The sequence below is a fragment of the Crocuta crocuta genome, unplaced genomic scaffold, assembly GCF_008692635.1.
Source record: "Crocuta crocuta isolate KB4526 unplaced genomic scaffold, BGI_CrCroc_1.0 scaffold266, whole genome shotgun sequence".
NCBI classification, from domain to species: domain Eukaryota; kingdom Metazoa; phylum Chordata; class Mammalia; order Carnivora; family Hyaenidae; genus Crocuta; species Crocuta crocuta.
Window position 1 is genome coordinate 6,116,464 of NW_027531005.1, and position 12,628 is coordinate 6,129,091.

A 12,628-nucleotide genomic window follows, 5' to 3' on the forward strand; every position below is an offset into this window, starting at 1 on the left:
TCACAGACTGAAACAGGCTCCAGGCTCTGAGCTGGTAGTCAGCACAGAGCCTGACGCAGGGCTTGAACCCACGAACTGTGAGATCATGACCTAAGCGAAAGTCGGACGCTTAACCGACTAAGCCACCCAGGTGCCCCAGGACAATTGCATTTGAAAGCGAATATCCGGTAAACCTTTATCTGATTCTTCAAATTAAAATTAAATTAAAATTTTTAAAATTGGTATTGAAAGGAATATGTAATACCGGTCATATGTATAACAGTGCAATGTTACGGAAAATTTCGATGTGGTTATTTAGGAAGATAAGCACTTTTGACTACTGAATTCAAGTGAGTTTAGGTGAGCTTGTTTTTCCTACACGTGACATATTTCTGTTTGTTTTTTCAGATCTTACCAATATATTTGAGTCCTTCCTGCCCCAGTTGTTGGCCTATCCCAACCCCATAGATCCTCTCAATGGTGATGCTGCAGCCATGTACCTCCACCGACCAGAAGAATACAAGCAGAAAATTAAAGGTAAGAAGGCAAATAGATTCAACTGGAGACAGAAGTTCTGTCTCTTGGGCTTTGATCATGAAAATAAAAGCCCTTAGTTACCAAAACAGGCCTAAAAAGAGACTGCTGTCTGTGCGCTGGAGCAGAGCTCACTAGCCCCCACCACTCCGAGGGTCATGGACACCTCGGTAAGCCTGAAGGTCCCAGCAACAAGGAAGAGGAGGAGAGAGAGGGCAAAGGAGAGCATGAGAAAGCAGGAGGCAGGCGTTGGGTGCTGCTGGAAATCCCTGTGGATACCCATGCAGAAGAACTCGAGCCTTCCTTCGCTTCCTCTTGTCTTGTAGAATTAGAAAAGCAGACTTGAGAGTAAAATACTAATTGAAAGGCGTAATCTCACATTTGTTTACAGACAAGTGTCACCCTGGCCGCTAGGGAAAGCGGTTAACTTTGGAAGTTGAGAAATGCCAATTTTATCCTTATGCTTTTTTTTTTTTTAATTGTATCATTTTACATACTGATTTAAGACTACCCAACCAGCTTCTTTCTCGGCCCCCTGCTGATTTTCTTTGACTTTGGAGACTTTACATCTGGGCACATTTCTTAACCTGCTGCAGGTCCCTGGCCTCAGGGCCCAGTTTTCTAGTAAAACGTGGAATGTGCTGTTCGAGTTAGAAAGGGACCAGCGGTGGCGGCGCCAGCTTGGTTGTCCTTCAGGAGGCAAAATCCCGCTGCCTCATTCTTCGCTTGCCTGCTGATGGCACATGAAGTTCACTGAAATGAACTTACAGTTTCGAAGGAACCTCTAGAGCTCCCCAGAGGTTTCCTGGTCGTCATTTTTACCTCGCTGTGTGCTTGAGAACCTTCATAGTGAAGAGTCAGATAAAGTCCCCAGAAAGGGAAGGAATCCAGAGTCCATGGAAGTAGGTCTGCTCTCCCAACCAGACGGCAAGCCTTCGTATCACCTAATTTTGAGCATGACTTGCCCAAACGGAGTATAGCAGTTTGGAATGTCAACTCCTGCCAATTGTGTGTCCCCTCTGAGGTCTGTTTGCAAAAGGTGGCAGTAGAAATAATTTACAAGAGCCTGGAAGATATAGGCCTTCACTCTACACCACGTAGGTATGAGACAGGTGTGTTGGAGGCTGTTTTTTGAACAATAGCTTACCTTTTCTTTGTTTTCTCCTCCTCCTCTGATCTCTGTAGGGTATTGTTTGGTACTTTTGTTGATAAAATAGAAATAAATCTACACCAATTAATTAGGTCTCAAGTATTTTGCAAATTAAAATCCAGTTTATGTAGCAGAATATCTGTAAAGCCAAATAAACATGTATTTCAAGAAAAATAAAAGCAGTCCATTTCAACCAGGTAAAATTCTATTATGAGACTGTATTAAAATTATGGCATAGGAATCACTTCACCGTGTCTGTAGCCCACAGATATCTCGGGTGTGGAGCATATTTCTATAGTTCTTACATTCATTATGCCTCAGCAATTTAGCACTATTCCTGTTTTAGTACATATCTGCTGTAGTACCAATTACAAAAGGAATCTGATCTACATTTTTATTTCAGAATGGCAAGCTCTAGCTTAGGGCATTTTAGCTTGCTGAAATGTCATTGTTGGCTGTCATTTGTCTTCTTCATAATCTGCAAATCAGGGCTAGAAGAACTGTCCTAATTGGCTTAGACTCACTCCTCCGGCCCCCAGCCTCTTGGTCTTCCTCTTCCTCCTGGGTTTTCCTCCACCCCCCAGCCTGTCGGAGGCACCCCCATTTCGGAAGCCTTTTTCAGACTTCTCTCTCCCTTGCCCTAAACCCTGAGATCTAGTTTGTTTTCCCTCCTCTACTGATAACCTGTGAACTCGTTTCTTCCTAATCATTTGGACTCTTCTCAAGACCCATTTTCCTGACTTCTCTGCAGCTTTGGTAATTTGCCCCTTCCCTTCCCGAAAACTTTTCTCATTCCATTCCTAAACATGGTCTTTCTCTTAGGATTCAGTTCTTCAGCCCTCTCTCTTCCTCCGTCACCACTTGGGGAGCTAATTCAGCCCTCACAGCTTTAGATAATTCGCTCCAAATAGGTGATTTCCAAGTGTGTCTAGATGTGACCGCTCTCCCAGGCCGCCTTACCAGACATTTCCACCCCTAACCTTATAGGTCAATGTAGGTAACCTTTCTTACCATGGGTGTTAGTCAGCATCCATGTTTAGTTGATGCTTTTTTTTCAGGGAAATACGAACTGCCTGTAGGACGGACGGGCACGAGTGGAGCTGTCTAAAGATGGGGCACTTTTCTGCTTAAAACCTTCACTGTGTGGCATCTTGGCCTGCCATTCAGAGCTCGCTCTCACTCTGTGTCATCTACATCTGTGCCTGTAGTGCTAAATGTATCAATATGTGACCATCAAATCAGATGAGTTTCAGATACTCAACTGTCTATTATTACAATATACCCTATTTCAGGGAAGTTTCAACCCTACAGGAAAAACAAACAAAAACAAAACAGAATAACACCATACAACCTATATAAGACCTCCTATACATTTTGCCTTATTTGCTTCAGGTGCAAATGTAGTTCTCAGTGTTGTGTTTTAACATCCCAGCCACTTCCTTCTCCCCTGTGCTGTTGGGGAGGCTGAGCTTTCCCCCTGGAATGGTGTCTCCTACACTGCAGCTGAGAATTCTTCAAGGGTCAGCGCACATGTGCCTGCCTTCCTGGCTCTCAGAGGCCAGACTCCCTTCCTCCAGGCATCTCTGTGATGGCACTTGGCAGCTAACTGCTTTTATCTGCATCTTTGTCTCCTGCTCATTAGTGACCTTGCTCTTCATTTTTCTATGTCCTGAAAGGCCTTGACCTAGTAAGCATTTAAAACGTATTTGTTTCCTTGAATATACTAAAGAGGGCTAACAGTATCACATTACAGTGTCAAAGAACAATGTCAAGTGCAGCAACTTCTTTCTACAAATGAAGCAAAGTAGCTTGACCCATTAGAGGGTAAAAAATAAAATTTCTAAGACTAACAAACCGTTCTCTGTCCAAAAGGTAAATTAAGGTAAGTTCTTACCTAGTTAGGATCTTTTGAAATCTCCACATCTCATCTCATCTCATCTCCACATCAAGCTTCGTTTTGAGGAATTTGTAAGGCTCTAAGTCAGATGTCTGCAGACTTTTTCTGTAAAGGGCCAGATTTGGCCACATATCATCTCTTGTCAGATCTTCTTTTTTTTTTTTTCCTTTTTAAACACCCCTTTAAAAATATAAAAAATATTCCTCACTAGGCCCCTGCATTACATTATTCAAATTTGGCAGGCCTGTTTGGCCGTTTTTTTTTCTTCCTCTCATGCTCCATCCCTGCAACTCCATAGGAAGAAAAACAAAGCATAAGGATGCGAGGATGTATTTCTCTTCTGCTGGCATTCCGAATAGGGGTCTGTCTTATCTCTTCACGTCATGTGTAGGCTATTTACTTAAAAGCGGTGGGCACTTAAAGTTTTTAGGAACAAGTTTCTTTGCTTGTTCAGCAGCTCTTAAAATTTTCAGCCAGCAGGTTCAGCCTAGACTACAGCAGCATAAATCTCCAGGTAAATAATAGATGATAAAGTCACCCGGGCGAGCTGTGTCTACAGATAGCAGCTCATTCCTGAGCAGATTGAGAGACTGTTTTACCAGCTGCTTCAAAAACCTGACAGGCAGGATCTGTTGAGACTAAAATCTATTCCTAAAATAATAGATTTGGGCTGACTGTAATTATATAACTTGCAAGTCTAAAAATGATGGGGGATTTCCTTATAAATTACTATGGAATCATAACTAGTCCTGTTCTACCTGGGAGGCGAATCGTTTTATTAACACAGAGATGAAAAGAAAGTATGAGGCCCGTGTTTCCCCAGCTCCGCAAGTTTGGCGGAGCGCAGGCATACGGGCGCACCAGCAAGGCCGGAGTGAGGGTGCCCTGGCAGCGGAACCGAAGGCCGCGTAGCCCCAGGCGCCGTCCTGGACCGCCGAGGGTGGTCGGGCAGGTGCCTCGTACACATCCACCCAGGATGCGTTCCGCCCCCTGGAAGGTGATGGCCCAGGGGGTTCTAGGATGGAGATTCCAATTTCTGCCAGTCGGGTTTCTGCTTTGCCTCTCTTACTAAAGGGGCAAAATGCATGAACTCCACCGACGTCTTCTGTGGGATTTCCCCCTTAGGTTTTAGTGACCATGACAACTGGCCTCTTTTCTCCCTCCCACCCCCTGGCAAGTAAGGAAAGCTCGAGCTTCCCTGGGACTTTGCCAGCTTTGGGGTCGCCGTCTCACGTGCCTGTTTACTCACCACCCTTGTGTTTTCTTTCCCCCCGCCCTCTGTGCAGAGTACATCCAGAAATACGCGACGGAGGAGGCGCTGAAGGAGCAGGAGGAGGGCACTGGGGACAGCTCGTCGGAGAGTTCCATGTCTGACTTTTCGGAAGATGAGGCCCAGGATATGGAGTTGTAGTAGAAAAAGCACCTGCTTTTCAGAAAGACTATTATTTCCTAACCATGAGAAGCAGACTATAATATTCATATTTAAACAAAGCAATTTTTTTTATTACTAAACAAGGTTTTTATGAATAATAGCATTGATATATATATATTATATATCACCCTTTAGATCTTGATTTCCTGGTCATTTCTCAACCTGAGGTGCATAGCATATTCCCACATTCCATTTTGGTAGCAATATGCGGTCCGAATGCATGCATCCATAAGTCCGTTTGGCCAAGTCAGCCTGTGTGCTACTGAACTGTCAAAAGAAATAGCCGCTCTGATAGGTAGACATGAGTAAAAATAACAGGAAAAAGTTGCTTCTTGTATTGATGGTTCCAAAGAAACAAACCAAACCAACCAGCTCTTGGACGTGAAGATAGTATAGTGCTTTTTCAAAATGGACGGGAGGCCCGGGCGGGGAGAGAGGCCTGCCCCTGCCGTGGGAGCCCGTAGAGTGGCCGATGCCCAGTGGCTCCTTCCCGGGGGTCCTTGGGGGGCCCCGTTTCCGCAGAGTTAACACTTTAAAACAGGGAGCTAATTGGAGTATTGAAACTTACAACGATTTCTTGACTCTGGATTTTAAGTACATTTTTATATGTAGATTCCTGCCCTTCTCGCTACCAGGCCCTGCAGCCACAAGTGTTTTGCTTTGGAGAACCTTTTGGAAGTGTTTCCTGAACCTGATTCTTTTTCTTGGGGTAGAGCTTACAGTCCATCCCTTGCTGGGAGGACAGGACAGGAGGAGTGAAGTTGTTTCATCTCATCTAACACGTGCAGAACTGCTACCCTGGACTGAGAGCTTTAAATTTGAGGGTGGTTGTGGGTGTTTCTGTGTCTTTTGTTGTGGTTGGGGCTTTTTTTTTTTCCTTTGGTGTGTGTGTGTGTGTGAGTGAGTGTGAGTGTGAGAATTGTGCTTAGACAAGTTGCAGATTTAATCTTCACCTACCAAGAGGTGGCCTCCTCCTTGGCAGCCGCTCAGTGGACCATTAGACTCGGCGAGAAGACCCGTCTGGTGGCTGGGACTCCTGGGTGCTCTCATTCACGTTTGGGGTTTGTTTTCCCTCCCGCTGCTGCTCTTGGCAGCTTACTCGTCATCATCTGCTTGTGGGAGTGGGAAATGGGTATTTTAGACCCAACACACAGTCTAAATTTAAAATGAGTAATAATTGGAACAAAATAAAGGTCCTTGTACCCAGAGTGAGTCTACATGGGAAAAACCGCTTCTTTCAGAGTGTGACTGGGTTGGAGGAAAGATTCGGAAATATGATGTGGTAGGACAGGTTTCGAAGGAGGAAAATGTTCTCTCCCATATGTGTTAAGAGGAAATCAGACAGTTGAAAATGCCTGCTAATCAAATGTTTACTCAGCTAACGTACATCCAGGTTGCCCACAGGGTTTCCTTTAAGTAGGAGTGTTGCCTGCTGAATTTGGAGAACGTGAGACAGCAAGTCTGTATCCCTTTTTTGCCACAACCAATAGGACAATAGCAGAACTAGCCAATCCTAAAAATGTTCTGGAGACAATTTTGGAGTGTCCCACGGGGATAATTTTTCTTTCTGATGTGTGTTTCTTTAGTTTAGAAGTGCGATCTATTCCACAGGATTTGAGTCGGTGAGGGTTGGAAGATACCCTATCTTTTTTTATCCAAAAAGCACAATCAATCTTTTCTTTAAAAATCTATATAAAGTACAACTTGCTTTTAGCATGATTATTTTCCTAAATAAAAGACAAAGAATTTACTTATTTTATGTTAATTACGGGCATGAAGCAAAGGTTTCCTTAAAAAAAATCTAAAGTGCAGTTATGTAGGGCTGTGGTTAGTTAACCGTACTGAGTTATCTATCTAGCATCTGTGGCACGTTGGAGGGGTAGTGTTAACTATTTAACATGGAATGGTGTGCTTTAACTCTTTTCTAGCGCGTGGTCTTCTCATTATTTTGGGGGAGGGAGGGTCTCTGCTGGCGCTAACCTGCTTACCTGCTGAATTAGCAGTTTGCTTGTGCTATAACCGTTTAAATTGTAGGTGCGACTTAGGGTAGGCTTTAAAGTGCTGGGTGGTGATATGAGTTCAAACAATAAAAAATTGTATTTTTTCAATATTGTATAAACAATAGTGTTCTAATTACCTTTCAAAAAAAAAATAATGTCCAGATAATAATCGCTTTTAATCTTGTCAGAAAAAGAAACAAAAAATACTAGTAGAGCCAAGTTTAGGGGGAAGGTATGTGAGCCATGGCTCCGCTTCCCAACCAGAGCCACTTTTCTCGGATAAAAAGACGACCGCTCGCCGCCACTAGAGCTCCCTGGCACTGGGAGCCTCGGTGGCGTGGGATTCCCAGATGACGTGTTGGGGGAGGTTGTGGGGGCTAAGAAGCAGATCTGAGTGTAGCATGGCTGTAGCACATGTGCGTGTGTCATCCAAGTCTGTCTGATGGTGTGGTTAGGCTTCCTCTTAGCACAGGAGGCTCCTGGAATTGCTACCCAAATCACGCTGGACCCTCTCATTCTGTGCAAGTCTATCCTTTCTGGGCACTCACCTTGGTCCCATGCATGCTTCTGGCTCTGTATGGGGCTTTCCCTCTCCTCTGACAAACTAGTTTTTGAGAAGTCGAACCGAATCCCTTTCTGTGCTAACTTGTGTCCCTTCCTGTACCTGGGAGAACGAGGCTGGAGGAGGAGACCGTGCTTCTAGGTACAGCGGGAGCTAGGAGGAGGCCTGGCTGTGAATCCGAGGACTCTGACCCCCAGTAACAGACGAGCTGCAGTAAGGCTCGGGCAGGGGGTGTCACAGCACCAAAAGCTTGTCCAGGTTTCCCATCATAATGCTCAGAAAAGCACCCAGAGCCCCTCAGAAAGGCTGAACATAACTGCCTTTAAAGGTGGTGGTGGTAGGTCAGAGTTGCTTCTGGCAGTTTCCCTCCCTTTCTTCGCGTACCCATAGTTCATTTTGAAGTCTTACCGTGTGGTTTACCAACGCAAGCCCCCCTTGCCCCTGTTCAAATGACCGAGCTCAAGCTTGCGCTAAAGCGACACGCCAGGTGGCTGCAGCCGCGGCACAGAACCGCCGCTGTCCTGCGGCCCCCGCGCCGGGGCCGGGTGGGTTGCGTTCAGTGGTAGCCAAGCTAGATGCCGGCAGTTTGCCCTTGTGTTTTCCATCTTCTCGCCCTCCTTGAGGTCACTGCAGTTTCAACCAGCATTTTATATCAGTGAGATCGTTACCAGAAGTTGCCATATCTGTCTCCAGCACCTAACGTCCTTCCAGTTCAGGAGCTGTTCTCATTGCCAACTGGCTGACCTGGCTCCGGGGAGTGTCGGCCCTTGGAGGAATTGTTTTCCCTCAAAATGCTCTCCAAAGCCCTGGTCGGCCTTGGCCTGACACTTGCTTTTTATTAGGCCTCCTATTACGATGGCTGAGAATCATGAAAGACAGGTCCTCTGCTAGGCTTCATGGGTGAAGTTTCTAGACCCTAGCTTTCTGGGAACTGGTGTTTGATTGCGAATGGCATATGGCCCTTCTATGTTCTAGGGACTCAATTAGAAAAGTGAAAGCCATTAACAAAAGTTTGCAAGAGTTTTTTGTTTTCATCAACTTCTTAACTGGGTTCATAGCCGCCTTGACTAAAATTAAATCCTTTCTGATTGGGTGCAAAGACCTGCATTTCTTTGGACTTCTGAACCCATGTTCATATTTTCTCTGACCACTGAACACCTTGGTGGGTCCATCACGGATTGGCATGGAGGCCCCTCGGGGAGGGGGAGTTAGCGGCCCTCGGCTGGTCAGGTTCTCCACTCAACCTGAGGAAGGGCCAGGACTCCATTCAGCAAATACTGTCTTGGCTGTGGGCTTGGGAAGAAATGGCCATTATTTACTGATTGTATTTGGTACATATTGTGTGATACTTGAAGAGATAAAAGGGACTTACCAGCCCTTAATTGAAATCTAAGCTTTTTATTGCTTATTTTTTTCCTTGCCCTATCTCCTCCCTGCCACCTTTTCCTTGCATTGTGATGATCTAGCGGGCACTTCTCAACAGGACAAATGCCTCCTCTGACTATAACCTCTTAATAGTTGTGTATAATGAAAACTGTAAACTTTTTTAAATAAAATGTGTATATACCTTGGCAAATGGCTGGGCTTTGATCAATAAGATATAGCCTCCGTGACTGCTTTTAAAAACACCCTCCCTGTTCATCCGATGATTCTGAGCAGTAGTAGTCGGCTTTTTCTGTCTCGCCCGCCCTTTTTTTTCTTTTCCTTTTTTTTTTTTTTTTTTTTTTTTTTTTTTTTTTTTTTACTGAGAAGCTCTTAACAAAGGCAGATGACTAGATTAGTTTGGGAAGAGAATGTCACCTTTAGACAGTAAGAGGCCCCACTCCAGAGTCCTGTCTCAGGACCTGGAGGGGCAGGTGACCAAGGACTATAAACAGGGGTGGCTCTGCGGCTTCTCCACAGCCTTGAGGGCCATGAAAGGCCATGCCTTCTGGGAGGTCTTGGAGCCTAAAAGACCCCACTTGCCCCCATGTGGATCATCAGGTACGGCTTCCATTTTGCTGGTCAGCCCAGACCTTCTAGACGCTGTCAGCTAATGCTGAGTGAAGGGTACCCATTTGGCCTGGAGTTCACAGGCAGTGCAGCTTCCTGCTGGGGCCATCTGCCTAAACAGGTGCCCCGCTGTGCCAAATGCCCGTCTGGGGGAGGGGGGCGCGGGGAACCGTGGGTTTTGCATCAGAAGGGTAGCCCTGGGTTAGCACAGCATTCCTATCCCTTTCTAAAGCATCCGCCCTTGATGGCCACCAGGTGGCGATGTTGCCTAGTCTACTGGAAAATCCACTCGAGCTGGATTGAAGATAAAGGGAAGACTTGGTCACCTGCTTTTACTCCCCCAACTCTTTTCCACTGTTTTCTTCTCCTTCACTTTCCCCAGAAAAGTTATATTCCCCACTGAATCCTGCTGTGTCCTCCAGTAGGTCACGCTTTGTATCTGCCCGGGAGAGGCAGGGTAAGGCCACCTAGGAATGGTGCTCTGCTGGGAGAGAGCAACTAAGCCCTCCTGGGGCAAGGAAGCCCTCAAGCTGCCTCCAGTGCTCAGTCAGAAGCAAAACATTCCACAGGTTCTTTGCAGGTGCTGCTCACTGACCCCTCAGCCGGTGTAGCGGGTCAACCAGTGCTCTGGGTTCCCGTCCGGCCTCTTCGTTCACTAGCACGGTGGTCTCTGAGCTCGGCGGGCCTCCGGTTCATTTTTAAAATGAGGTGCCTCAACTAGTAGATTCCGACTCCGACAGTCTGGGACTCCGAATTCCATCCAGTCTCTGAAACGATACGGATACGGTTACAATATCACGGGCTACGGTATCCTGGAAGGCTATCCTGGCAGCCTGTGAAACACCAACCGTTCAAGATCACACAGAGTTTGGGGACCCAAACAGCTTTGGGAGTTGAGAACACCCATGTTCCAGGTGAAAGCAGAAGTAAGAGAAGTATCGGTCCCATGAACAGTCTATTCTATCCATCTGACAGCATGAGGGAGCTGCTGTAAAAACCCGGTGAGGAGTCCCAGTGCACTCGCTGGGGTTTGGGTCCCACCTCCCCTTGCTCCCCAGTAACGGCACCCAGTGCCGCTCTTGCCTCAGCCTCAGTCTAGCCCCGCCCAGCCGTGCCCTAGGCTGCAGCTGGCTTTCCACTGCCTGCCTGAGGCATCACCCCTTTGCTGGGAAGGGCGACCCAGGCTTCCTGAGGTATATTGTCCTGGAAAAGACCAGAATTTTTTACCAACTTAAATTCTCTTGCCATGTCAGAAGCCTGCTTTCTATCCCGGGGAGTTCCTGTGACGCTAGACCCTGGTGTTTCCCGCTCCCCACCTAGAAGGCGGCACAGAAGGTTTTTATGGATCCCACAACCCCTGGCTCTGCAGAGTCCCTGGGGCCACCTGCTGGGCTGAGCAGGCTTGTTTGTGAGGAGCCCACAGGCTTCTCAGAGACCCACGTCCCCAGATGAACCCAGGATGAACCTGCCGCACCTTGTGTAGGCTTTGTGCATCCAGAACTTTTTGGAACTGAAGAGTTGCCCTGACAAGGGATTTGATGTTAGGCTAAAGATACAGGGATATTTCCCTTCCTGCTCTGTGTGTAGGGCATGTGTGGATGTGTGGATGTCTATAATACGGTTTGCTTTTTTTAAGCCTGGACTCTCATGTGGGCCTGGGTTCCTCAGAGCTCTTTGGGCCTCAAACTTGGCTCCTAGGCCTGGTGTCAAGCACTCAGGGCTGGCAGGGACAGACTTGGGCTCCCTACGAGAGAAACGGCCTTCCTGGCTGGCTCGTCAGTGGTTAACCAGGAGAAGGAACCTTTGGGTCTCTCTCGGCTTCACTTCCTGGGGCCCCTCCCAGCTAAGAACACAACAAGCATCTCCCTTGAAGAAGCTTCAGCCCAGATTCTGTTCTCTTCAGTTCTACAAAGAGTGAATCAAGTGCCTGCTCTAGTCCATTAATATGCACTTAAAATGTGTGGAACAAAGCTTTTAAAAATGCATTTCTAAGGATTTAAAAAGAATTGTGTACTGATCACAACTCATTCCAGAAACGTGAAAGTCTTCCATCAAGCCTTCCTCCAGTGATAATTCAGAGAGAATGGTGACTTCCTCCGTGGCCAAAGAGGGCTTTCCTTTATGATCCTCACACTGGCCCTGGGAGCCTCTGGGGAAGTAGACCTGGACTTGACCCCATTTCACCTTAACTGCTGGTGAGGCACCAAGAGATAGTGAGTGGCCCAACCAACGCCGGCCAAGCCTTCAGGCCATAAGCGAGTATTCTTTCCATGCGTTCACACTGCACTGAGCCTGTGCCCACCTCCCACACCCATAGCCCAACACAACACACTCCCTAGAGCAAATATAGAAATAGAATGCCATCAACACAATTTAAAACTTCCTAGGGGCTCCTGGGCAGCTGGTCAGTTTGTGAGTTCAAGCCCTTCTTCAGGCTCTGACAGTGCAGAACCTGATGGGGATTCTTTTTCTCTGCCCCCCGCAACCCCGTTTGTGCTCTCCCTCCAAAATATACATTATAAGAAACCCACAAAACTCCCTAGTAGCCATATTTCTTTAAAACAAGGCAAAATTAATGTTCTATTTACCTCAACAGATCCAAAATATTTCAGGGTGTAATTATTTAAAAATGAATATTTCGCATTATTTTTGCAGGAACTCGGAAATCCAGTATGCAGTTTACCCAGTGCATCTCAATTTGGATCCCACATTTTCAACGCTTATAAGTGGCACGTAATCCTACCAAGACGAAGTTGTGTTACAGAAAATCTTTACACGGCTTGTTTTTAAATTTAATTGAAGTTAAATAAGATGAAAAATTCGGTTCTTCGGTTGCCACTCTTCAAGTGATCAATAGCCACACGTGGCTTGTGGCTGCCTACTGGACGGAGCAGCCCCAGAAGCCTCCAGGTAGAGCCGAAACTTCCTGGAGAAGCAAATAAGTCACCAGAGCGACAGTTGCTGGGAATGTAGTCAGAACTCAGACCCTGCCGCTCCGCAGAGGCTGTTTCGCTCCGAGGGGCGGGAAGCGCACCCAGCTGGTCGGGGGCAGCGGGGCCGGCGGGGTGGGGGGCGGACCCCC

The 12,628-nt window shown here is 46.7% G+C and overlaps 1 protein-coding gene and 1 long non-coding RNA gene across 3 annotated transcripts in view; one reads left to right on the forward strand and one right to left on the reverse strand.

The window, feature by feature from the left end:
- Positions 1–9,130, forward strand: part of UBE2H (ubiquitin conjugating enzyme E2 H) — a 105,712-nt gene extending 96,582 nt beyond the window's left edge. For both annotated transcript variants that reach the window (XM_077770745.1, XM_077770744.1), the window contains 2 exons: positions 388–516; positions 4,847–9,130. In XM_077770745.1, coding sequence (XP_077626871.1) covers positions 388–516; positions 4,847–4,971 — 254 coding nt within the window. In that variant the 3' untranslated portion in view covers positions 4,972–9,130. The remainder of the gene's footprint in view (positions 1–387; positions 517–4,846) is intronic.
- Positions 9,131–9,861: 731 nt separating this feature from the next.
- On the reverse strand, positions 9,862–12,579 carry LOC144237062 (uncharacterized). Its single transcript, XR_013336744.1, has 2 exons — positions 12,135–12,579; positions 9,862–10,313 (listed from the first exon to the last, which is right to left on the reverse strand). It is a non-coding gene; the product is annotated as an uncharacterized LOC144237062 (long non-coding RNA).
- Between the last annotated feature and the right edge of the window lie 49 nt (positions 12,580–12,628).